The sequence below is a fragment of the Anarrhichthys ocellatus genome, unplaced genomic scaffold (genome assembly GCF_004355925.1).
Source record: "Anarrhichthys ocellatus isolate YVR2014 unplaced genomic scaffold, GSC_Weel_1.0 scaffold34, whole genome shotgun sequence".
In the NCBI taxonomy this organism is placed as follows: Eukaryota; Metazoa; Chordata; class Actinopteri; order Perciformes; family Anarhichadidae; genus Anarrhichthys; species Anarrhichthys ocellatus.
The window spans coordinates 654256-680780 of record NW_022280064.1 but is presented as its reverse complement, the minus strand read 5'-3'; the positions used below and the strand labels follow the sequence as shown (position 1 = coordinate 680780).

Here is a 26525-nt window from a genome sequence, read left to right as displayed (position 1 = left end):
CGTTCATATTTCACTGTTGACAGACGTCTTTTTCATTGACAAACCTGTTCAAGATTAACCGTGTTCCCTCCTGAAGAGATAAGATACCAACCCAAACCAGACACAAACACGTTTCAGCTATTTTTGACTCTTTCTACGCTCTCCATCTATGTCTTTCTCTCTGGTCTCTTTCCGGTTTTGTCTCATTTCTCCACAATTTCTAGGAAAGACTAAAATGCTACTTTAAATAGCTTTCCTGTTTTTTTTTTCATTACTTTTTCCTATTCACAAATTAGTTTTCCTTTTTCTGTTTTTAGTTTTATGATCCAGAGCAACAGTTCCTGAATATTCACTCACCATTGTTACTAGTAACTGCTCTGTTTTTCACTATTTGTGTCATTAAAACATGCATATCTACTTTAGAAACCTAAACTCCTCTGGGTTCTTCACCTCAAGTGCACTTTAAGAAAAATAATATTAATAAGAAAATTGAAGTTGACTCTTGCAAGACTGATCTCCTTACAACAAAAACATTAACTTTAGTATATGATAGAGGATGTGTGTTGGTGTGTGTGTGTGTGTGTGTGTGTGTGTGGGTGAAGGTGGGACAGACCGGAAATGGCAGACAAGAACAGAACTTCCTGTGTGAGAGGAGAGAGTGCTACATCTTCCCTGTGTGTGTATTTATATATGTTTTAGGGGTCTCACAGTCCGAGGGGATGCTCTGATTTCCTGCCAAACACACACACACACACACACACACACACACACACATATGGAAGTCCCTAGATAATAGCTGTAATGTCTAATGTTTCATGCTATGTTTCCTGTCATTCTTTTTTTAGCTCGTGTCATGTTATGGTCAATGTCAGTGACTCTTGATAATACCACGTAAATCTGGCCCTCATGTAAATACAGAACAGAACACTTTAAAGGACCATTGCACACATTCATACTGCAGTTAAAGCAGAATTATGTCTCATTGACTTACTGTAACATTGATAGAAACCCTCCCTAAACTAAGGCCAAGATGAGGATGAACCCCTTCAGGCTTAACGTGAAGAAATTCACTTCTAATCCTTTTGCACCAAACAGTATCTCCACCCTTTTTTTTATTAGTTGAAGCTTAACACATGTTTTTGTAATTCATCCCTTCAGTGCATCTCGTTGATACACCCCCAAAATAAGAAAATAATGTTTAAATTCTTATCCTCTAGTGGTAAGTTTTTGTTTCTTGTTTTTAGTTTAGTCTGCGTCTGATTATCCTCCTCTTTTAGCAAAGTGTAAAGAAAGTCTATAAGTCATCAACCCTTGTTTTACAGCAGAATAAAAGACCATTCTTCACATATGTTAGGACTTATTGCTCCATACATTACTGACGACAGTATAGTTGTCCAGTGTGAATCTCATGACTTGCATATTATAAAATGATTTCAGACAGACTGTTTAAGCCTCCAGTGTGATTTTGAAATAATTAACTATATAATATTAACGTTGTTTCCTCCTTAATGAGTTAGCATTTTTGTTTTTCAGACAAACTATCATATTAGAGTGGAAAAGACAAATTTCAACATAAAATCCTGGAGATCTATTTAATGGTTTACAGAATGGTTCTTAATTTCCTCACAGTTGAATTAAAGAAAATGCACTTCATCTGGTAGCATATGATATTCTCCTATATAGCCACTCACCACTCTGATTTCTCTAACACAAACAAAACAAGGCGAAGAAAGTAGAGTAAATTAATTTTTATTACACTTTTGGACTGTTGTTAATGTCGACAGAAAAACAGTGAAGTACAGATTCAGCAATGCATGGCCATCTTAAAAAAAGAAAAGAAAAACATAACGCCAGTGTTTCCCCTTGGTGTATTTACCAGCACACAGGACTTCATGTTGCAATCTGTCAGGGTATGAAAACAACTTGCGGATTTCAAAGGACTTTGTTTTGCACAGAATCCACATCCAACAAGTTATCCTTTTTTTTTTAATATTTACTCTGTGGATCTGATCTGGCTCATCTGTGAAATATGAGCAAGTGATGCATACGGCGCCCGAGATGATGTGGATGATTTCCCAATCCGTGTTCATGGAATGCAAACAGTCGTATTATGTACAGCAGATTCACAACAACGGCACACAGACGCACACGGGGATTTCAGTTAAGTCACTTCTGTAGAGCTCAAACTGGGTAAACGCTGTCCCGCTCATAAAACACCATTTCGTATCATGTGGGAACCCAAATTTAGTTTGTTTGATGTTTCATCTTACTATCAAGATTCTCACAGGTGACAAACCACAAATAAAGTCCTTACGTGATGTATATGTGATGTATATATATACACACACACACACACACACACACACACACACACACATACATACATACACATGCATACTGGCATTTCACGACAGTGAATCCAATTACATTTATTACATGTATACATTTAAAACATAAATTGGAAAGCCACATTTTCAGTCAAAAATTGCTTTGATTAGTGTTTTGTTATCATCACAAAAGAAGCAAACAGGTGTGCTTTCACTCTCTGGACTGCCAGGTTAGGTTAGATTAGATCACTCTCACAAGGTGAATAATAAGTAATTCATCCATTTTTCAATTAACTACCCACTGAATACTCCCAACTCAGCAGCCTGTGTGAAGCGTAAGACTTAATACATACACGTTACAAATAATAACACTGATACATGTGGTCATATGCATACATACAGAAGGTGAATGTCAACACATTCCACATTCAAAGTCCGCACAATACATTTATGCTGAGGATGTCTGAACACTCCAAACAATACCCCATTGTATAGGTCCATATTATAGTCACAGTATTTCCAAACATGTTAATGATATTTCGAACAATGTATAAATCATAAAAGAGACAAACCACTTGTCATTCTTAATTTTTCCCCACACTTGTTTCCCATTAATCCAGGTGCTACAGTAAATGATATAAATCATATAGCCAGAATTGTGTTCATATTTGTGTGTGTGTGTGTGTGTATGTGTGTGTGTCCGCGCTTCTACACATTGGTTAGTGACCTGACAGGAAACCCTTAAAGGAACTCTTCTTTCTCCCAGAATGATCCTTCCAATCATATATCTTTCTTTTTGTCTCCACATTGTCGAATCTCTCCCATTTTCTTCCAGTAGTTTGGATCACTTTACATTCTCCTGTATTCCAGTGTTTCTCGTTTCAGATTTTTTTATTTGCTTTTCTTTACTAATACCCTTATCAGTTGTCCTAACATCCGTCCTACCTAACAGCTCTCAATATCTATACCCTGAAATACAAAAGAGGGCACTTGTCTTGATGGAAGGACACTCATAAGGATTTTCTTCCGTGGTAAAAGCTATTTCAGCACTGAAGAAATGTATCATTTCAATCCACATGCCAACAGTACATTAGCAATATCACTCTTTATTTTTATTTGAATGAAACTGAATATTTTGTTGTAATATTTGCCTCTTAGCAGTTGGAAATGGGGTACATTTTTTTGCTATAATGCTACAGGAATATGACTATATTAATTGGGGTAAGTCTACTTACAGCTTTTGGGGGCAGGGGATGATGTAACCTTACATTTACTCAGGTATTTTCCTCTTGGAAGGAGGAACCAGGTGTGCAGGCAGCTCCGATGGCAGTTCATGTCCCTCCAGTTTCACTTTTATCAGGTGATTGGCCAACGCAAACTCCTCATCGTCAAGCATCCCATCCTTATCGATGTCGGCCAGCTTCCAGACCTTTCCCAGCACCGTGTTGGGCAGTTTTGACTTCACCATCTCCCTCTTGGCGTTGGCTCCAGTCACCTTCCCGTTGACGGGGGACAACGTGTAGAAAATCTCGTCGTAAGCCGGTTTGTCTCGAGCGACGACCCAGTCGGCTTCGTCGATGCCTTCGCCGGCCCCTTCGCCGTACCCGTGTCCAAACGGGCCGTCCGATGTGCCGTCGAACGCACCGCCCTTCACGACCGGGTTGGGACGCTGGTTTTCTTCTTGGCGCACTAGCACCATTAGGCCAGCGATGTCGTGGGCCAGCATGTCATCTACCGCCTCCAGGAGTTTGGGTTTCAGAGGCTGGAATTTGTTGAGATCCTGAGAATTGAGTTGGTCCTGAAGGAGACAATACAGAAAAAAAAAACATCACAAATTCAGATCTCATCTTTCTAATCCCTCTATCTATGAATCTACACAGCTCTTCCCCGTTTACCTGCATCTTCTTCAGACTCGGAAAATCTCCGGGTGATATCTGATGCTCTCGTTCGATGCGTTTGTAAATATCTCCAAGACTGCCGATCAGTTCTTTCTTCTTGTTCTCCTTCCCAAACACAGAGGGCATCTCTTTCTTCAGTGCGCTGATGATGAAGGCATGGACCTGCATGGTGAGAGTGAAAGCTCAGTTACTCAACGGAAAATTTACAGCAAGTAAGCAAGTCGGCCTCTTAAAAGTTCTTGTATTTTAAAGTTATAATCCTTTTAGGGAAAATTCCAACCTTTGATGTGGATGTTGATGGTAAATGCAGTCGATTAAGGGAATAAATCCCCCAGTGTGTGCTATATTGACCAAAATCTGTTGTTCTTCCTGCATCCTGCTCCGAACATTTATGAAGACTATCTTTAAATCAACTGGGACAAAGGATTTCACCATTTCACTCATACTTGCTTTGTTTTATCACCGTCTCATCCTCAACCTTCATTGTAATGATCCTAATAAACATGAAACTGTAAGCCGCAGACTGTTGCAGCCCTGGAGTCTGGGGACACTTAACACTCCTTTAACCAGATTAGTCATACAGCAAAGCCTATAACTACACACAGCAAAAGTAACGGGAAAAAACATTTTTGTTATGTTGCCGTGGTGACATTTTTTGTGGGTTTCCTTGAATCCACCTTGCGTCCTTGAAGCTCATCACAATACAAACACACACACACGCACACACACACTATCAGCTGTCAGACAGGAAAGGAGGCTCAACTCTCGGTTTGATAAATCTGTGCGTGTACTTGAGTGTGTGAGTGTGTGTGTGAGTGTGTTTGAGTGCGTGCATCCTCAGCGTTTCCTCGAACTACAACAGGCAGTGGCCTGTCGCCGGTAATACCTGAGTTCCTGTGCGGAAAGGAAACAGGAAACAATTCACTCAGAGGAGAATGACCACACTTGTCTGGCTCTATTGGTTCTGTGAGAGCGACAAGCTTTTTCTGTCAAGGTTAACGGCTGGACGGGGAGGGTAGAGCGAGTGAGTGATGGGAAGAATGAATAGGAAACACACACACACACACACACACACACGTGTGCTTAAAATATACACTCTTCAAATAACATCCCAAGAGAAAAAAATCCACTCTTGCTGCCGTTAGTCAGCAAGTCGTCGCAGATTCTCCATCAACGTGTGTCCTTTCATTTGTGCCTTACCTTGGCTAGTCTTGCCCTCTTGATCAGATCGTTGAGTTTTCTGAGCGCTGCGTTTCTCGGTAGAGACTGAATGTCCTTAAATAAATCCTGCTCCTCTGCTTCGAACAGCTTCCTGTTGTCTGGAATCAGCAGAGGGTGGGACCAAAACGAGCCGATGTAGACGCGGATCACCTGTCAGCGAGGGAGACGGACAGAAAATCAACAAGACAAAAGACATAAAAAGGCACAATTCAGCTAATAGCATCTCATTGTTGACTCTTAAAGGCACTGATCAATCATTTCAAAATGTGGTGTTTTATGCAGATGAAGTCGAGGTATAAAAAGAGGTGCATTATATCCACAACAAGCATCAGGACGACCAGTGAGTGTTGAAACTTTAAACCCAAACTCCTCCTGCTTACTATACCTCAGGGGTGTTGACTATTTTCCCCAGTGACCACATCAGGGCACCGTACACTCTCATCAACTGCTGGGTCTCTATCTGATCAGCCTTGTTCAGCACAACCCTACCAAAAGCAACAAGAGAGAACAGTGTTGATGTTGACTGAAAGCAAAGAACTGCTGACAACATAGTGTTGATATGAATCTAGAAAGAGAACGAGGATTCTCCTCTCTGTTGTGTAGAACTGGATATGTCTGTAAGTCAAAGCAAACACTGCAGTACCGGATCTTGTCTTCGTGGTTCTTCAGGGCTTTTATCACATCTGAGAATTCATCAGAGATGTCCAGTTTGTGGGCGTCAAACAGTAATATGATCCTGTCCACTCGCTCTGCAAACCACTCCAAGACAGCTGCAAAGTCATAGCCTGAGAGGAGGAGGATCCAAGAAAGACATTAGGTTTTCAATTAGGAGGGACGGGAAGGTTTAGTTAAAAGAGTGAGAGAAAGAGATAATTCATTGTGTATCCCTTTGACTTCCTGTTTCTTTGATCCCATCCCATACTGGTGTCAAAATAGCATTTAAGAGAGGCATTTCACTTAATGCTACTTTTGAGGAACAGGTCAGGCCACTAAGTTTTTTGTGAAGATGTTCACATAATAAGAACATTATGTATAATCCATGAGCTGAGCCATGAACAACAGCTGTGATGTTGCAATTTTCCCAAGAAGAAACTATTAGAATGGCTTCAGGGCATAGAGGCAATACGAAGGACAAATTACATCTTGCTGAGAGAAAAGAATGTCTGTTTACAGATGGAGGCGGTTCTGCCAGGGCTCAACTAAGTGAAGTTTTGAAAACTAAATAATGAGGTGGAAACCAAAAACAATATTTTATTGTCTTACTTGGCTCAGATGTTTTTGTGGGAAATGCAATCAAGGCGGTAATGAACGCTCGAATGAGTGCATGAATGGGTTAATGCCTCCATACTGCATGAATAAATGAATTCAATGATTAAGTCTGTCAGCAGGAATACATCATTGCCTCCTTTGACTTTCTATCCTACTCGAGGACAAGACCGACGCTTAAGTGGAGGAATTCCACAGGATATGAGAGGAGAACAAAGAACAGAACGAAGGATTAGTGAGCTAAAGTTTCCAAACACTGAAATACGCATAAGAGATGCAGATTCAATGGTGAAACCTGTTACCGCTGAGATTATGGGAGAGAAACTATAGGAGGCATTTGCTCTCAATTGATAGTAAGAAGCTTTATGTTAATACAGTGAGTACAGTTTGAGGACAGACATAGCTGCGATAAAGATTGTGTGTGGCTGAACTGCTGCTCCTCCCAGAAGAGGAATAGTAATACTCAAGGTATATGAGTTCCACAATGGCTATGTGTATTATGTAGTTATATTTATTAGTGTTGATGCTAACACGATGCCTCAAAGGCTACTTTACCAGCAATTATTAAAAACCGGTGTTGTTGAGTGTTCAATAATTACTCGCTGGGGTGTGAGCAAAAGTTTGGCAGCTATAGCAATAAGTATGTAAAACATGGAAATTGGTTTTAGCCGTGTCTTCCTGTCCTAAATGAGCACAGCTGAGAGGAGACGGAGGACACACTTGAGCAAAGCTGTGGAGGGTTAAGAGAGAACGAGAGAGAGATGTATGATATTTTGAATTTTAGTGGATCATTCTTCACAGGAAGCACTTTTCACATGATGTGGGGAAAAACAAGACTGAAGTCTGAAGCTCCACATTCGATAAGTTGATTGTGGTTAATTTCCATTATCAGGATAACTGTCAATATCGTCACGTGTGACTTCAAAAAGCTGCCTAAGACGCCATCATGGTAGAGAAGTGAAAAATAGAGCCCGATTTAAAAAAATACAGGAATTGTCAAGTGAGAAAGAACAGACTCACATAATGTTGCGTGTCTATTTTATTTATGCAGATAAACTTTATGATTTCTTAAATATTTGGTTTTTCATAAAAAGATTGTTCAATAAAAAACAATTTATTTATTTATTAACAAAATGTAAGGTACAGTGATTACAGTATGTTTTAAGTATATTTTGATGACTTCAAAAAAGGATAATTTCGTGAATCGTAATTATTTGAGTCAGTAAAATCGTGACATGAGTTATCATATCGTCTCATGCATGGTGGTATAGTTAAGTTCAAGGGATCAAATAAACAATCAAGTGTATTTTTGGGGGGCTCATGAATACCCACAATCATTTTATATATTTAAAAAACCAAAAATAACTATGCTTCATCCTCTCCAGATCATGAATATAAACCTCACAGCATCTGGAAAGTAATTATTGAAATATCCTTCTCAGTAAAAACCTAAAGGAAACAGACACATATGACAAATCCGGTTAACCAACTGGTTAACCAACAAGGTCAACTTTGTTTCCCCCAAACCATGTGACAAGAGTCTGATGAAGAACGTGTAGCAGTCCATACATTCTTCAAAGTATCACTTTAATTAGCCTTTTTGTAGCTGGTTGATGCTCAGGTTTATTATCTACAATACCTCCATAAAGACATCTATGTAGGCAGCTATAGCCCGACTCCACATCTGGACACACACACAAAAATAAATACAGACATTGATGAAAACAATGCAGCTGGGTGGAAGAAAACATATGATAGCATGAAGAGACACACAACAACATACAGATGAAGCATGAAAACATGACGTGCAAAAGACAAAAGGATGGGATGACAAGAAAATGAAGACACACAAACAAAAGCCTTCACCGTACACTTACACACACACTCTGTCACCACAGAAAACACAGCTGTGCTGACTCAGTAGATGTCACGTTTAACCTGTGTTTTGTTTTTATATCCAACAGACAACCGCAGGGTCACACCTCACTGCGCTGTTTATTTGGTTTGACAAGACGTTCACGGGACACTTTGACCGAACGAATAGAAAGTAAAACAGAGCTGATGTGGATCTGATTCAATTAAACTTCTTCCAATTGTGCTGACAGATGTGAACTGTTGATTCTCCACAGAAAAGCTGCAGACAGAAACGTTCTCATGACAAACATTAATCCAGACCCAACCCTGCTATGAAGTCATGCGCTGAACTCGGTGACCACAATATGTTCCTAGTTAGACATTGTAACTTCGTAAGTATATTTGTACATTTCATCATGCATGATGCTTTTATTATGAGGGTTTTTTTGCATGAAAAAAACCCTCATAATCAAAGCATGAAAAATCATTGACTTATAATAACAAAATGGTGATATTGATGCTCTTCATGGCCTTTACCCCTGAACTGTTTCGAGTGCAGGTAAATCCCGTTGAAACAGAATCCGCTCAACATGCAGTCAAGACCCGTTACGACCAAGTACAACTCTATTGATGCTGTCACAGTGTTGTGTATTGATAAAAGCGTCCAAGAGTGTTTGGATTTAGAATCGATCATGAATGCCAGCACCCCTATGTTTAGTTTGTGTTGTTAAATCGGTTAACATACTAGCGATGCAACGATCCGACTCTCTCAGTCCTGATACCGAAACCTGGGCTTTGGGTATCTGTCGATACCGAGTAACGATCCAATACCAGTGTTAAATTAATAGGCTGTAGACGCTGGGTGCAGCGAATATATGGGCCCCACTGTGACCGATACTCAATCCAGCTATTTGAGTCAGTATCGGCCCGATATCGGTACCAGTGCGTGCCTACAACATACAAAACCTTCCTTCTTTGTGATACTGTCGGCACTCAATGATTAATGCACTGTGGTGACAGCCAATAGAGTTGGTAGAAGAGACACATATATGTATATGGGCCCTACTTGGTACAAGAAACCTTCAAACAGAGCTAAATGAACACGAGAGTACAAACAAGGAGAATGGACAGAGGAGCAGAGGGAGAATTCAAAGATGGACAGTGTAAGAAAGAGTGGCTGAATGTAGGGAAAAGTCTAAATTATAGCTGTCTTTTATTATCCCAGCTCTTTTGTTGTATGTTAGCGGTTGGTATGGCAACACCAGCATTTAGCTCCGGGAATGCCAGTCATGCCGGACACACATCAAACTGTAAGAAAGCCCCGAGGAATTCTTGTAAGCCTTTCACACCTAAAGTTCTCTTCAAACTGTAGTCTCTGCGTTCAGTTCAACACCACGGCTGGGATCTGTCCACTGCTGGTTCACTCACGTATAATTAAGAATCACAGAGCTTCCATTTGATTATTTCATCTTTTTCTGTGTTTTAGTGAAAAATGTTCAGTTTTAGAAAACTCCCATGAGCTGACCTGGGTGTCAAGAGATAAGTACCAGCGAATAATCAAATTGAGATAATTGGGTTTTTGTGTAAAAAGATGGGATGCATCAAGAAACAATGTCATCAAATTAGATGGCCATTCTTTTACATTCATTTCAATTGGCCCTTAAGGTGCAGCTTCTTATATTTTTCCATCTTCATATTTATATGAAGATGCTAGTTTGGAACATTTGTTACAAGTCACAGAAAACATCCTTATTTCCCTCTCTTAGTGCAATAACTGCACACCTGCATCACAGTCAGAGACATTCCTCTGGTATCTTTTATGCCGTCATTTCATAAAATAAATATAGCGTCTGTTTGTCTTTGCAATTTGAGCATAATAAAAATTCAGAGTGTCTTGTTACCTCAGTTTTTTTTTTTCACAAAAACCTGAGTAATTGTAGTTAACGTGATAAATGTATCATGTCTCTAGTGATTCTGGGGGTTTTCCAAAATGTGCAAATGATACGTATATAGAGTGGCCTGCTACAAATAACATGTCCAAGCATTTCACGTATTCTTTTTCTCAATGAAAGTATGTTGTAGACTCATCCCAGTAAAACTCACTAAGCAATGAAATGTAAACAAAGGGAAATCTAACAGTCCCTAGAATGATGTTCTGAACTTTATAGTGTTCAAAATGTTAAACAGTGTGCGTGCGAGAGAGAGAGAGGAGAGAGAGAACATTTCAAAGCTCATCTTTTCGTCGCCGCTTCCTGTTCTTTGAAATGAATGACGCATAATCCTCCTGATAGCTAAAAGCTAAAATAAACACACACATCCAAAGGAAATGCTGACATCGTAGTTCAGAGTTCAGTGGGACTATAGGGGGCTGCAGCTGAATGGGTCCAGTGAACGAACGCTGACACAGTTTCACACTCATTAACATAAACAGAGGAAGATTTTAAAAAAAGAGAGAAAAAGAGTCTTACCTCGACTGATTCTCTGTTTCTCTCCTGACAGAATCCCTGGTGTGTCAATCACACTGATGCTTTCCAGCACTGGGTTAGGCAGCTGGGCACACACAAACCTAAAACACACACACACACACACATGGAGGAGAGGAGAGGAGAGGAGAGGAGAGTTAAAAGAAACCGGACAGAAGTGTAAAAACGTTTTAACAACAAACACCGTCCCACACCAGATCTCTTCCTCCCTCTCACCTCCTTCTCCTCTATCGCTCTGCCTCCAGCTGGATAAATACTACCAGGTTAGCGGTCGTTCTCACTGTGAACCCCACTAATCCCCACTGACAGTCAGCGTTTCTTCTGTCTAGTTTCAGCAGTGGTGGGGCCCTCACAGCGAGGACACTACCGTAAGAGTAAATATTTTTGGGCACTTTTCCTTTACCAGAAGGATGATTCTGAACAGGTGACTGACTGTGTGTGTGTGCCTCTCTCTCTCAAACACACACACACACACAAAGACAGCCATTAAAAAAAGAAAAGCCTGACCAGTGAGCAGAGGGAAATTCAATCACGCAGGAATGTAGAGCTGTGGTGTGGCTTTTCACTAGTACTCTCACTCTCCCTTTCTTCTCCTCTCTTTCCCCCCCCGTACGTCCTCACAGCCACAGATCTCTTAACAGCATCTGCCGTCGGCGCATGTCATCTAGCACTTTGGGAAAGTGTGCAAGTGTGTTTACCTGTTGAGGAATGCGTTTCCAAATGCGTTCAGCTTTCTGAAGGGCTTCTTGGGGTCAACCACCAAAGCGTTGCCGGGGATGATTCCCTCTGTGTCGCCGTGCATCACCGCGATGAAGGAATCTGTGGTGGGTTCGGGGCCGATCCGCATACCGGGAAAATCCTGCTCCAACAGGTAGCTGTAGGTGAGACGTAACATTACACAAAACAAGGCAAGAGACAAGATGTTTTTGATAAAGAATCCTTCCAGAAGATGCTCTCTGAGACAATGAACAATAGTGTAGAGGGCATTGTGCAGCGAGGTACCGTAGAGTCACATTACAAGACATTAATGACGTTTTAAGACATTAGCATTCAATTTTAAAGTAATTGTCTCAGAAGAAAATGATGTTACTCTAAATAAATTAATCATTTCTGACAGAGAATGCATATATGTTCTCCAACCATGGGTTACTGAGTCAACAAGGAGTATTTCTCCACTTCCACAACTGCTTGTAGTATCAGATATCATTCAGAGTTGACTGAATACCTACAGTCAACTATAGGCAGCAGCAGGACAGATGTGTGCTACATCTGCAGCTCTAATTCGATTAGAGCTGCAGTGTCTGGATGGTAAGACGAAATTCAAAAATCACCCAAAAACAGATCTGCCTTGAATTATAAGCTGCTGGAACAAAGATTAGGGGAATTTTACATCCTTGTTTGCTTCACAGGCACAAACTCAGCCGCATTGAGTCGATAGTGAGGTAGTTAACCACAAGAGCATGCATGGTGACTACTGTCAGTAGTGGCGATGACCGCATCACATTGCGGGACTGACATGCTGCAATCTGATAAAAGTGAACATAATAATAAAGAGGAAAGCACAGCTGTCAATCTTGGACTCACTTAAGTGTTCTTAAAGGACAATTACCTTAAACACATGCCTTAATAAGGCTAAAATAAAGATATGTAGACTGAACTAAGCTCTACCGGTGCTGAAAACAATGAACATAACAGCCTGCTAGACCGGTTGTTTTGCTTGCTGAAAAACAGCTGAAGGTGAAAAAGGTGAAGAGACAGACAACCATAAATTAAAGTTGAGGTTTTGACCTGGCACATTTTTCAGGAGGCCTGTAAAGAAATTCCCCGAACAACTCAAATTTGTGAACGTGTTTTTGCTGCAAATGGGTTATTATGTTAAACTTACAGCTGATGCTGATTTAGGTGTGAAGGGCTGCGTCCCCATCTGTTAATTCGGTGACATCACACATGTTGCAAATTAAGATTATGAGTTTCTGTGTGAACGCAGGCCATAAAGAAGAGATTTAGGCAAAAGGTTCACGGCTAAAAAGGACCATACATTTAAAGTGTGAGTGTGGGCTGAGTATGCATTTTAACTGCTGCCAGATGTAAGGATGGTTTACATATACGTCTTCTCCACACACACACACACACACACACCTTGACAGCGGAGTCAGCCGTGCCTGGTAGAGCCATCGCTCTGCACACGTGTTTGTGCAGTGCGTCTGGTGGTCTGTGTGGAGGTTGTGCAATGGATATGCATCTAGCAGATTGTATGTTCAATATGACGAACGGTACTGTATGTATGTGGGGGGAATTCACTTCTCAGCTCACACATTATACCATTTAATCTCACACATTCCGCACAGTACGCTGTCAGTGAGATAAGACTGAAAATGCACAGGCACAGGCTTCACTAACTGTCAAAGATACCGTTTCTTGAACCACCTTAAAAGGAAAACTTTGATTCTGGGGATAATTTGCTTTTTAAAGACTCAGGAGACAAAAAGTGGAAAGTAAATAAAATTCAGCCTTAAAAGAAAGACAGGCTCAGATTAATGACCTGTAAATAACCTCCAAAGAAGAGAGATTACACTACCCTCCATACATCTTCTTCTCCTTTTAGCTGCCAGACAGACATTCATGCACATTTTATGACTTTTTAAATTCCCATAAAGCCAAATGTGATGTAACTAAACATCATTATTGTAACTTCTCCTTGCAACGTTTCAAAGAGCTGCACTGCTCCCACCTCCAGAGTCGCTGCTGTATGCAATAAAAGCGATGCTGAACCGAGGGTTACTCAGCAGTTTGTGCATTCTGCATCTTAATGTTACAATGTCCGCGGAGCGGGAGGGACATGTGGGTGTTGTCATCGGGGAGAGAGTAACAAGAAGAGAGGAGGAGAGTGTCAGTGAGAGGAAGGAGAGCGAGCACTGCAGGGATGTCTGCTCTGTCCTGTCTTATAGCAGTCTCACTAACAGCATCCTCTCTCTGGCTTTAAAAGGCTTACCCCACTAATTACCCACTATGCTCTGCAAGTGCATGTGTGTACGTGTGTGTGTGTGTGTGTGTATGTGTGTCAGAGGGGCGAGTCGTTAGTAGAATTCCTGCAGTTCAAAGAGGCCCAACACCCAGCTGTCACACCAATACCGGAGATACTCCAGGTCACACCACTCTGACTATGGAGCATTATTTTAATACCAAAGAAGTTTAAACTAAATCTGAATTTAAGTTAAGATAGGCATGTATTTGGCACTCTTGTCCAAAATGACTGAAAACTATCACCGAGGAACGTGTGGCAGGTCTGACGTGATGCCTGTCATGGTAATAAAGAGTGCTTCAGTCAGTTCTAAGCAAGCAAACGCTGCTTTTGCTTAATTCTTGGCTAAAAACAACAAGCTTTGCTAAGTTTGCGGGGCTAATTCTAATCTCCACCTGGTGTTTTATTAAGTAGGTCCCAAGAGCAAAACCCTAAGGTGAAAGATGTCCATCTGTCAGTCTAATCGTACACACACACACATATAAAACATAGATATATACACACACACCTCCTCAGGCTGGGCTGCAATACTATGCATTACTGCCTCCGTATATGTATTACGTTGGCATGCCTGTGTGTGTTATATTGGCTGTCATATAAATGTTTAATGGATTAAATAAAGCTTGCAGAGGTGTGACTCCTGTGAGTGTTTGTGTGTGTGTGATGACTGATGTTTCATATTGCTCTTCATGTTTTGTTTTTTTCTATCGCATGAACTCATCTTCCTCTCTCTTGACAAACTTCTTCAGGGAAAAGTCAGTTTGGGTGTGTCGACCTCTCCCTCTCTATCTGTCTGGTGGCGTGCGCGTGTGTGTGTGTGTGTGTGTGTGTGTGTGTGTGTGTGTGTGTGTTTTCACTGCTTCTCCTCACCGTATGAAGCTTGTCTTGCCGGTGGAGTACTGTCCCACCAGTAAGACCATGGGCTTGTTGTCGAAGTCTGCATCCTCCAGAGCCGGAGAGTGGAACTCGTGGAACTTGTAGCTATCCTCCAGCGGCAGGAGTTTGGTTTTGTAGAGCTTCTTAAGTCCCTCACTGACGGTCTGGAAGACTTCTGGATCCTTCTTCCTCCTGTCGTCGGTCCCAAGCCAGCTGAACATGTTTGCTTATTGCTTGAGGCTAGTAAAGCCTCTGATAGGTGTAACTTGTCAGATATGCTGTTTGTCACTAGTGTCCAGGTTACTGCACTATCCTGAAAGGTCTGCAAATGTATAATGTCCTTGAGGGATCAGATACTTGTCCTCACTTATAAGAGGAGAAGAAGAAGAAGCTAAGATCTAACCTAATAAAAAAAACAAAGACCTTAAGATCCACCTTTATCTCCAAACAAGAAAAGATAGTGACATATATATGCTTAAAATAGTCAAAGTTATATCTCACGTGAGAAAAATATATAATAATTGAAGTCTGTCAGTCTGTCGTGCTTCACTAGAATGGGTGGCGACTGTTGTTGTTATCGATAGTATTAAGGCTTGGTCTGGTGTTATATTAAGCCAAGTTTAAGGTTATTTTGAGTATATTTTGTCTCCGTTAATATCTACAACTAAAAAATAAAATAAATAAATCTAAATTGTTTAATTTTCTTATCGGAATTTAAAGCTGACCCTTCAAATGCGCTCTCATCATCGAGTCCATCGGTCCTCCCGAGTCCAGGCCACTTGTGCTCCTGGGCCAAACAAAACAAAATAATCGCATTCAATGGGTTTGTTTTCGTGCCCAATCTATTTCACTAAACAAACACGCTGCCCTGTACAAGCCTAAATCATTCCGCTCATGCACAACATCACGTTACCGCTATTCAATTTCGTCCAACAGCGAGCAGAGGAATCCCAAAAATGATGCACCGAGCTGCTGTCAGAGCAACCGCCGTTATTGTTCAACGGCTCCAGCTCTTCTGCCCACAAAAACAACCACAACCACACCAAAATCTCTTCGGGATCAACTGTTGTGTATAAAGAAAAACCCAAAATACGCGTATTGGTTATTTTCTGTCACCGCGCGGCGCTGAATGTAGCAGCAGCTGATGTCCTGCAGCCCAATTTAAATGCCGAGTGGAAGGAAACCCGAGCCCGGCGGAAGTGCCCAACGACTGGCAGTACCGATCTCACCGAGGTCCCGCCCTAGTGATGCGCGGACTGTGGGAGCTGAAGCCATGATGGATGGAGAAGAGACGGAGGAGAGATGGAGCAGCTGCCGCGTAACGAGAGCGCGCCACCTAAAGGCACTTGAACGTTACATACATTACATTACATTACAGTCATTTAGCAGACGCTTTTATCCAAAGCGACTTACAATTCAGAGTCGATCACATTTCTACACCGTAGGCACAACTACGGGAGCAATTTTGGGGTTAAGTGTTTTAACTAATGCGACTAGCAGAGCCGGAGCCGGGGATTGAACCGCCGAAAGATGGCCCTGCTATCCACTTATCCACAGTCGCAACTACATACATACATTTTAATATTTCTCTCTCTCTCTAAATTAACAACACAGTGCTTATTTATTATACACTTTAGTTTTCTGTCGACCTTTTCTAAAAACTATAAGTTTGATCCCAAAATAGGAAAGGTGGAATGTAATTAAGCAATCAATTAAGCATTTCTGCTTGATAATCTTTACGACATACGACATACAAACCAATTTATAAAATAGTTTAAGCAGTAAAGTAGCTATTATAGCTGCAGCATTAAAGTGCTGTACACATGCAACACTAAATATAATACATAAAATAGGATTCTGAAATGGGCAATGCTACAAATGAGTAGGCCTACTTTACTTTTGTTACTTAAAGTATATTTTTCTTTTAATGCATTTGTACTTTTGAATGCATGGCTCTTACTTGTAACTGAGTATTTCTATACTGCTGCTGTTACTTTTAAAATAACTGAGAAGCCCATATTTAAAAAAAAGAGCTTAAGATGAGGCCTATTTCCATTTTGTGTAACTTTTTACTTGTAATTCAAAAAAAAGATTTTTTACAATTGCATTTAACAGCTACCAGTTTATTTTAAGATTAAGATTTTCCACACAAAACAAGACTTAAAAATAGTATATGATGCATGAAGCAAAACAGTAAGATGTTAATCATTTATGCTTATTAATCCCTTAATGTGACATAATCATAACTCTCTCAGGGGCCAATTTTCGTGATTGGCGTTTACAATTTGACCAGCAGATGTCTCTACTCACTCTCTTGTTGCATCTTGTGGAGGAAGGTGACAGGAATGAAAGTTGAAGTTGAACCATGCTTCTGTTGTCTGAATATTTTGAAACAGTAGATTCGTCCTGAGAATATATAAAAGCTGGTAAGAGTACAAACCTCTAACAAAGCAGAACAGAATAGTGAACAAGTTCAATTTATTATCATTTCATTGAGTATACAATAATGTTGTAGTCTTTAAACATACAAAACTTTGAAAAACATATTACTGACTTCTTCCCCAGAGTAAAAACATTTAATCAAGATACGACTTCATGCACAGCATCAAACTCATCACTGCTTTGCAGATAACAGTTGTGTAAATACAAGAACCTAAAAGTACCTGTAGAGTTTTATAATTTCCTCATACCGTAGTTTTCGATTCATGCAGATTACCAGTGAACAGGAAGAGATTTTACAGAGTTTCATTGCCAAATATTTCCCCAAAAGAGACAGTGAGAAAGCACAATGTTGGTAACTGCTGAGTTAAGACAGTCAAAGTGAAAATGTCCTTCATATAACGTTGAGGTATAACTTAATGTGGGCTGCATGGCAATCAAAAGGAATTAGAAAGAGGAACAACACCGACAAAAGAGTGTAATGCTTTCTTCCATTATTACATAATGAAACATCATTCATGCAGCTTTCTTTTGAATAACAAACAAAGTGCAAGTGAACTGTGCTTTAATCATCTATATTGTACGCTTGTGTTAATGAAAAGCAGACGAACCAGTTGCATAACTTGTAGATGTTACAGCGTAAAAAAAAAAAACTGCCAAGCTTCTGAACACCTCGGTAATGTTGAACTGCAGACAGTGTTTGGTTGAAAAAAAAAATGTTGATAGAAAATGAATGTTGCCATTTTTTTGTGTTCAAAGGCACAAATAACATTAACACATACTGTAGTCAGTCAGCTTCATTATTTATAAAATCTCTACTCTGAGTATTAAAAGAATAAAGAGTTAAGTGCTGTAGTTTTGACTTCACATATGAACACATTAATCACAATGATAGATGTACAGTATCTTCCATCTGAACATCAGTATTTCCTTCATATGACATAGTCAGCAGTGATGGATTTGTATTAAAAGGAATGCTGTAATCACAGGCGGACACAATGAGGAAATAATTACATTATGATCCTCAGACTAAAACTGGAACGGACCTGAAACCTGAAACTACCGACAACTTCACGGAGTATCTGTAGTAAACTGTGGTTACAAGTAAACGCCAGAGTAATATTTCTTTGTCGCATCTTTCGTACTACCACTAAATCACTTGAACTCACAAAGATTTTGCAATCTGTCTACAAAAAACACATCAAGAAGAATACTTTGGATGACGGTTACCCCTAAGAAATTAATTGATTAGTGAGCTACGTTTTGCTTAACGTGTAGGTGAACACAGATCATTTCCTTCAGAGTTGTTCACAGTGTGACATTGATTAGTGTGATTTGTTAATCCGATAAAGTTATGATAATAAAGCTTAAACATTCACAGGTGTTAAAGTAACCTGACTACAGTACTAAGTGCTCCTGATAATTTTACATGTATTCTAAATGAAACCAAACAATTTAAGTGTATTTATAAGTGCAGAAGAAGAGCTTTTTTTGCAGTAATAGGGTAAATCTATTGATGAATATCATCTACTCGTCCATCGAGATTACCAAGTTCCATCTGGTCGAAAAGTCATCACCTCCCTCCATCTCCCTCTGTGCCTCTGCATTTTCCTCAGACCCTTGTCTTACAAACACATTTTCCAACCTCAAATCAACCTCCTCCTCTTCCCCTTCCCCTTTCTCTCGCTGCATCATCCCATCCATCTGCGGCAACACTAGGCTCCCGGTCTCGGGATTCCAATCAATAGAAATATTTGCCTCCCCCTTATCGTCATCACCATCATCATCAACGTCTATTTTGTGTGCAGAAGCCAGTCTCAGAACACCATAGTCATCTGGTAAGAAATCGGACTGGTCAGAGTGGGAGGTATGCATGTCTGTGGTGTTCTGAGAGGCATAAGCAGAAAGAAGGGGTACCGCCTCATCATCTCCATCTCTTCTTACTCTCACCTCTCCATCCATCTCTTTCCTCATTCCTCCCCCCTTTGTTGGTAGATTTAACGGAATTCGGAAGAGGCCAGTTGTGCTTATAAATAAACCAGGAAACTCTCTATCCTCCTCCTCTCCATCCACCTCTCGCATAGTTGCTCCCTGCATAGACAGTAATGGTGCCTGAGTTTGCGTCAGCAGCCCTGCATGCGCTTGTGTAAGTGTGCTCGTCTCTGTCCGTGTGTGTCCAGCAGAGTGGCCGTCCTCAACCCTCCACTCCCGTTTCTCGTAACTGACTCTGGCTGCGCATTTCTGGTCGTCACCTTTCAGATTATTCCCATCTTCTCCTCTGGTAGCGATTTTAGGAGCAACGCCAATAAACCCATAGTCGACTGACGAATCATCCCAGGGTTCATCGGGCTCCGGCAGTATTTGGTGCCTCTGGGAAGTGTAGCCTGTTGTGCAATGTGCGACATGTCGCGGGAACTTTGGGCAAGCTGGGTCTGAAATGTCGCTTTCTCGTTGTATCTCTTTGATGATGGTGATGACGATGAGGTTGGGACGTTCCGGGGGGAACGTCAGAATGGGCGGATGAAAAGCAGGCGGGTCCTGGAGGTTGAAAGAGAAGGTGTTTGGCATTAAAAGAATGACCTTTTAGCTTTAGAAACAACTTTCAACTGAACTTTACACACAATAGTCAAAACTGTATTATGGAATTATCACATACCAATTCGACACAAAAATGAAGTCAGTGCTTAACGGCTAAAAACTATCAGCAGAGGCAGAGATATCTTGACTTTTTAGTCCCGAGCATGGGTCAAACTCACAAATCACTGCATCCCACTTTGCCTATAACACACCTTTTGTCATGACAAGTAAACTGGTCTTCCCGTGTAAAATTGGTGGAGTGCCCTTTTAACCCTTTAACACAAGTTTTCATTACATTAAAGTCCCAGTAAAACGGAAATCAGAGCTTCTTTAGCTTTTGCACTGCGAGTACTGAAACTGAATATCTGAGTGGTGTACAGTTACAAGAGGGATTCAAAAGAAATCCTTTGCATTTGATTGAGCCGCTAAAAGGAGGGAGTGCTTAGAATATAGCAACCTGTCAATCAAAAGGTAGCAACGTTCTAAGGCATACCCAGCTTTATCGTCTATTTTACTCTAAATGTGACCATAATTCACAAAGTCAACATCATGCTGTCATCAGGCTGGAAACTAGCGAATGAGAACATAAACTCAAGGGAGAAGTGGGGTCATTTTCTCATAGACTTCTGTACAATTGGACTTTGAGAGCACTTTATTAGTGTGTGTAAAAGTGTGTGTATGCATTACCAGTATATATGGGCTCTTCTGTCCTTTCCCCGTCAGGTAGCAATAGAGATGGTAGCCAACCACCACCACCATACACAAGCACACAGATGGAACTACAATACCCACAACCACGCTCTGCAGCTGGCCAATCACAGGGTCTGAAGGGAGATGGGGAATCAGGAACATGTCACACAAATACAAACAGATGTGTGTAAAGGTACATATAGGAAATAATATGTAAACACCATGCCGTATCAGAACTCATTGTATAAAAGCTCAAATCTCACTCTTTTTTTTCTTTTCATTTTGGAAATATACAAACTGATTCACCAACAACAAAAGGCTGCAGGCACAAACGTAATCTTATCTTTGGTTTCTGCCCCATGTTTAGTCACATTCCTTTCTACCTGTCAAACAGGGAGCAAAACATTCTACCTCTCACACAGACACACCTAATGGCTGTACCTTGAGGCGTGGTTATGCAGTGCCATGCTGAAGACTGGCTTTGGGCCGGCATGAACAGGAATCTTGTCGTGGCAGAGAAGCAGTACTCTGTATTGTAGTCCATCAGTGGATATTTGTACGAACTGGAGACCACTGGGACATGGAGCTACGAACATACATGCACAAAGATGCTTGATTTACCTGTCTGTGCCAGGAGGGTGGGACAAGGAGGGTGGGACAAGTTTTATATATTTTTACTCACTGTTGTGCCACGATGGTTGTTTTCAATGGAGAGGTTGTAAGTCATCTGCGGGTATAGTGTTGCCATGGACATCACTGGGGTGTGGTTGTTAAACTGATATCTCATTGGTCCCTTCAGAGTGATGATGGCGTTGCTGTCCTCTATTTCTACAGAAACCAGTGGAGGGCCAAAACTAGCTATACAGATAGAGCAAAATGTTTAGTTTGGGGTAGGTATAACATATTTCAAGTCGAAATGTTAACTAGCCTTCCCCTGTGTGTCATTTTCAGACAGAATGTCACTTTAACTTACTGTCCGTCTTTGGATCGAATCTCTTCCGTGGCCAGGCCCACGTGGAGAATGCTCCCCGGGTCACAGCACGAACCCTGGAATGGTATCCCTGCTCCAGATCCCACGTCTCATTGCTCAGATCACACCAGCTCCGCACTATTTTTTTACACCGCCACACCTCCCTCCAGTTCACCTTTCTTCCTTTGCTGCCCTCAACACTGTCCCCGTAGCTGGGAAAGACAGAGCAGACCCACATTGATCAGACGATGACTGAGTCCCTGCACAAGCTGGGAGGATATAATGGAGGGAGTGAGCTCAAAACACATGTAGTTCCTTGTGCATTTCCCCCTCAAGCAAGGAGCTTCAGCTTACACGAGTTAATCGTTAGATCTAGTTACTTTTTTCTTTTGTTTTTTTTGTCTTCGTCTCTTTTCTTTGCTTCTTTTTGTCTGTAACTTCCTTTGAGACTTGCTGAAGAACGGCCTATATGAAAACATTAGTTTAATTTTTAACCAGGTAAAGTTCAACGTAGTTACAGTAATGCACCAAAAAGGAAAGAACTTAAAGTATATGCAACTTGAAGACAATACATTTGTTCTGAGGGTCACTTCAGTTAAATAAACTAATTTTATTCGTATTTTTTTATTTATTTTTTATTTAAACTCTTAAATCTTTACTTACATGGCATACTCCACTCTAAAGTGTGTGTCATCCGGTGTGCCACTTCCTGGGAACCATTGCAGCACATTCCTCAGATTGACCGAGGAGAATTTCACATTGATTGGGCTGGGGAGCGAGGAGGAGACTGAGGAGAAAGAGGTTGAGAATGACACATTTAATATAAACTCATGTTTGTCATCGGAATTTCTAACAGTTTCACGTTAGCAGATTTTATTTATTTTGTCTGCAGACTGGGGAACTGACTTCCTCTTGTATTTACGGTATCACAAAAGTACTTGTTAATAATCGCGTGCTGTGATACTATTGGCTTCTCATAAAACACAATAAAATATAAAAGAGTAAGTTAATCAATGCCTTGGCAACTATGTGCATAGTAACAATGGCTAGATCTAATGTTTACTTAATATGAATCAATAAAGTCTTTATTATCGTGTCATGCATATGGCAATCCTGCAGGGGCTTAGAAGACACCACAAATGAATTTGTTTCTTGACAATATTTGCGTAATGTTTCCAATGCAGGTTGTAAATATGAAACACTTTGTGCTGAGATTGCCTTTTTTAATTGGGTATTTGGGTTAATTGGCCTGTTGGGTAAACATCATAAATCTACTTGGACAAAGAATGAGCCCTAATAAATCATATCTGCTCCACAGTGAGTGTCAGGTCAGTCAATTATTTATTGAATCTGCACATTTCACTCGATGCCATATTCAAAGCCTAAAAAGTAGTCTAATTATATTTTATATAACTTTAGCTGCTACTTAGAGTCAATCGACCTAACCTAAAGAATTGGTAAAAGAGTAGATACGGAAAAACAACAATAGTACTCATAATGTTAGTTAAATGCAGTCATACCTGTACAGTGCAGAGCTCCCAGGTAGAGAAAGATTAATGTCCACATAGCTGTAAGGAGCGCGTTTTCACAATTTCACAAGAAACATCAACATTTCCGACCCTCCGGCAGCTGCTCAGCCGCTCCATCGGCCTGGAGGCTCCGTAAACCTCCTCAGACAAAAACACCCGTCAGTGGTCCGATGTCTCCTCACGCGATCAAAAGAAATCAGCTAAAACAAACGAAACACGTTCAGAGCGGATTAAGTCGGAATGCTTGTCCCTCAACGACAGCTACTGTAATGAACACCGGGCGGTGCTTCCGCGTGCGAGGAAGGAATGTGACCTCACCTGTTTGTGCACATTGCACCTGTGCAAGTGAGTGTGTACCTACGTCATAATATAAGGAATACTCCTAGCCTTGCATACGTTTGTAAAAGTAGCAATACTGTGTAAAAAAAACAAAAAAAACATGAAAAAGTCCTGCAAAAGTAAAAATGCTCGTTAATCAAATGGGCCTTGTTGAGACCAAGTATTCGCTAGTCTTTTTCATATTGGCTACAGCCGATACTTTACACAGGGTTGAGTAGTTTGATCCATAAGAATGCAAAATATTTTCGATCATATACGTATACATGTATTATTTGTTTGCTGTTTATCTTGCCTTAAGCTTTTAGAAAAAGCCTCAATATTTAAATTTAGCTTTTCTACCAGTCCGGCACAAGCTTTTGTTTTTGAATTAATATATATATCATCTGAATGTGAAAGTCTTTGCGTACATATATCTTTTATAGTATCTGCAAATCCACATAGGGCTATATTAGAGTAAAAGGCCAGACTTAACTCTTTATTATTTTAAAAAGACATGCCGAATGTAAGAAGTAATTGTGAATGTACGACATAATGATCACGTTTTAATTACACAGGAATTAGGGCTACGCATGATGATGATAAAAACAAATGAAGCGGAACAGTGCATCGTGTGTATCTTGTGTGTCTCCGGATTGTTTATGAGGTTGCGCGTCTCGCGGCGCACTCTTCACAGTGCCTGTTAGCATTTAGCTTGTTGATAGTGTTATCAGCGCCCGTACTGAGAGGAGAAACTTGCTTCATTTGTATGATGGTTCGCTGAAAAAAAATAGACTCTTGTTGATGCAAACATGGCGCTATCGATGGAAACGCAGCTCCAGAGCATCTTTGAGGATGTTGTGGTAATTTGTGTCTTTATTATTAACTGGGTTTAAAGCTAACATTCGTTAGCATGTCAGACAACGTTAGCCTTTTTTTCATTTTATGTTCTCTAATAAACCTGCTGTGCAAATGCATAACCCGAACAGCAGAGCTAAGGTTAGATAGCATTTGCCCCTAAATATAGTTAACGTTACGTTATAGCTATCCATATATATATATATATATATATATATGTATATGTATATGTATATGTATGTGTATGTTTGTATTTCAAAACAAATTGAGGTTTTTAGACTTTCTGCATTGTGGCATAACCTTACAAGTGATGGTTCATTCAATGCACCTTTAATGTGCATACTTTACATACAATGTAACGTTATTTCATACTCATTACCTCATTTGAAAAGATGTTTTCATTTTTAAACCATTTGCAAAATTAACAGTAATGTTGCTTCTAAACTGCAAGTTTCATTCATAAGTTAGATAAAGAAAGTAGGATTATTAATATAGCATTTAGTCACTTTAAACTTAGTTAAGTCTGACATATGACTTCCATGTTTACTGAGCTACAGTCTATGGTACTGAGGCAAAAGAGCAGATAACTTGTTTTTATTGGGATTACTGTTATGAAAGAAGTGGAAAGCTGATGCAAAACAATGTAAACATATTTTCCTCCCACATAATATTTTCTAAATTTTCTTTTTCTTCTCCTTTCCTCAGAAAACTGAGATGATCGAAGAGGCCTTCGCTGGGTAAGATGACTCCAAACACGCTCACGCCTCCTGTCGTTTTGTTATTATAAGGTTGAAGCAGCAAAAATGCATCTATAAAAATATCTATTGTGTTGTTTTAGGATGTTCATGGACACTCCAGAAGATGAGAGGACCAAACTGATCAGCTGTCTGGGAGCCTTCAGGCAGTACTGGGGGACTCTGCCACAGGTGTCTAAACATACAGAGACAGACGCGTGCGTGCACACAAGATGACGAATGATTGGCTGGATGTATCAATTCCCTCCATGTCTTTCTGCAGGAGTCTCATGACCAGTGTGTGCAGTGGATAGTGCGGTTTATACACAGCCAGCACAGTCCCAAAAGGATCTCCTTCCTCCATGACTGTCTAGCAATGGCTGTGGAGACGAGTCTGTTACCGCCCAGGTACACACACACACACACACACACACACACACACACACACACACACACAAGAAGGTGTACAGCATGCATGATGTTACACTCTGGGGCTTAAGAATCTAATTTTACACAGTTATTTTGTTTTATTGGTTTATGCTTAGCCTGCAATATCACTGTCAGCTCTTGTCTTTTAGATGTAAAAATAATCCATGAATCATCCTTAAGGTTTATGATAATACCATAATTAACAGTATTACTTAAGATGCATAAAGTCTTATTAACATGTATCTGCAGGTAATCTGTTTAAAGCTGTGACATAACACCAATGCACTGTGTGCACTCTTCTCTGTTATTTGTCTTAATCGTCCATCTAATGAATCTCGTCTGTCTGAAGGACGGTGTGTGTGGCTCTGATAAGCTCCGACAGTTTGGAGTGGGAGAGGACTCAATTGTGGGCGTTAACTTTCAAACTGATTCGCAAGATCATTGGAGGGATGGACTACAAGGTCTCATACACACAAGCACACACACACACACGCTCCCACACACAGCTGAGATAATTCATCAACAATGATAAGAACATTTCTGGCACATTTGGACGTGCTTTAACAAGTTAATCTCAAAGTTTCATTATTAAACATTTTCTAGAGACTTGTTGCTGTTGTCTCTGCCAGTTGTTGAAGTTTAAATCTTCCGTCACCTGACATGTTTTCATGTTAAGTGTGTGTGTTTCAGGGTGTTCGAGACCTGTTGAAAGCTGTGCTGGATAAAATTCAAACCATTCCGACCACTGTCAGCTCAGCAATAGTCCAACAGCTTCTGGCCGCCAGAGAGGTATTATTTCTTTAACTTGTTAGAAAGTCATAAAGAATTATATTTAACTTGTTTGAATAATTATCTGTAAGTAAATCCATCACTTACACCTCTTACTCTGTGTGTATTCTAGGTGGTGGAGTACATCCTAGACAGAAATGCCTGCCTCCTGCCAGCCTACTTTGCCATCGCAGAAATCAGAAAAATGTATCCAGAAGGACAGCTATCACACTGGGTACGGTCAAGTTTTGTGTGTGTGTGTGTGTGTGTGTGTGTGTGTGTGTGTGTGT

General features: G+C 40.5%; 3 protein-coding genes across 4 annotated transcripts in view; 1 reads left to right on the top strand and 2 right to left on the bottom strand.

Moving 5' to 3' along the window:
* Nucleotides 1–1712: 1712 nt before the first annotated feature.
* ehd3 (EH-domain containing 3) lies at nucleotides 1713–16131 on the bottom strand. Its single transcript, XM_031866191.1, has 9 exons — nucleotides 15840–16131; nucleotides 14921–15713; nucleotides 11727–11903; nucleotides 11014–11111; nucleotides 6069–6210; nucleotides 5811–5910; nucleotides 5405–5575; nucleotides 4202–4366; nucleotides 1713–4104 (listed from the first exon to the last, which is right to left on the bottom strand). Exons 2-9 carry the CDS (start codon nucleotides 15145–15147, stop codon nucleotides 3577–3579), a joined length of 1608 nt encoding a protein of 535 aa, XP_031722051.1. The 5' UTR covers nucleotides 15148–15713; nucleotides 15840–16131; the 3' UTR covers nucleotides 1713–3576.
* A 1256-nt stretch (nucleotides 16132–17387) lies between these two features.
* il20ra (interleukin 20 receptor, alpha) lies at nucleotides 17388–23403 on the bottom strand. Its single transcript, XM_031866148.1, has 7 exons — nucleotides 23123–23403; nucleotides 22266–22389; nucleotides 21606–21814; nucleotides 21315–21490; nucleotides 21074–21218; nucleotides 20630–20766; nucleotides 17388–19903 (listed from the first exon to the last, which is right to left on the bottom strand). Exons 1-7 carry the CDS (start codon nucleotides 23166–23168, stop codon nucleotides 18893–18895), a joined length of 1848 nt encoding a protein of 615 aa, XP_031722008.1. The 5' UTR covers nucleotides 23169–23403; the 3' UTR covers nucleotides 17388–18892.
* A 732-nt stretch (nucleotides 23404–24135) lies between these two features.
* Nucleotides 24136–26525, top strand: part of med23 (mediator complex subunit 23) — a 16243-nt gene continuing 13853 nt past the window's right edge. For both annotated transcript variants that reach the window (XM_031866008.1, XM_031866007.1), the window contains exons 1-7: nucleotides 24136–24309; nucleotides 25010–25041; nucleotides 25143–25230; nucleotides 25322–25446; nucleotides 25817–25928; nucleotides 26158–26256; nucleotides 26369–26470. In XM_031866008.1, the coding sequence (XP_031721868.1) occupies nucleotides 24259–24309; nucleotides 25010–25041; nucleotides 25143–25230; nucleotides 25322–25446; nucleotides 25817–25928; nucleotides 26158–26256; nucleotides 26369–26470 (609 nt within the window). In that variant the 5' untranslated portion in view covers nucleotides 24136–24258. The remainder of the gene's footprint in view (nucleotides 24310–25009; nucleotides 25042–25142; nucleotides 25231–25321; nucleotides 25447–25816; nucleotides 25929–26157; nucleotides 26257–26368; nucleotides 26471–26525) is intronic.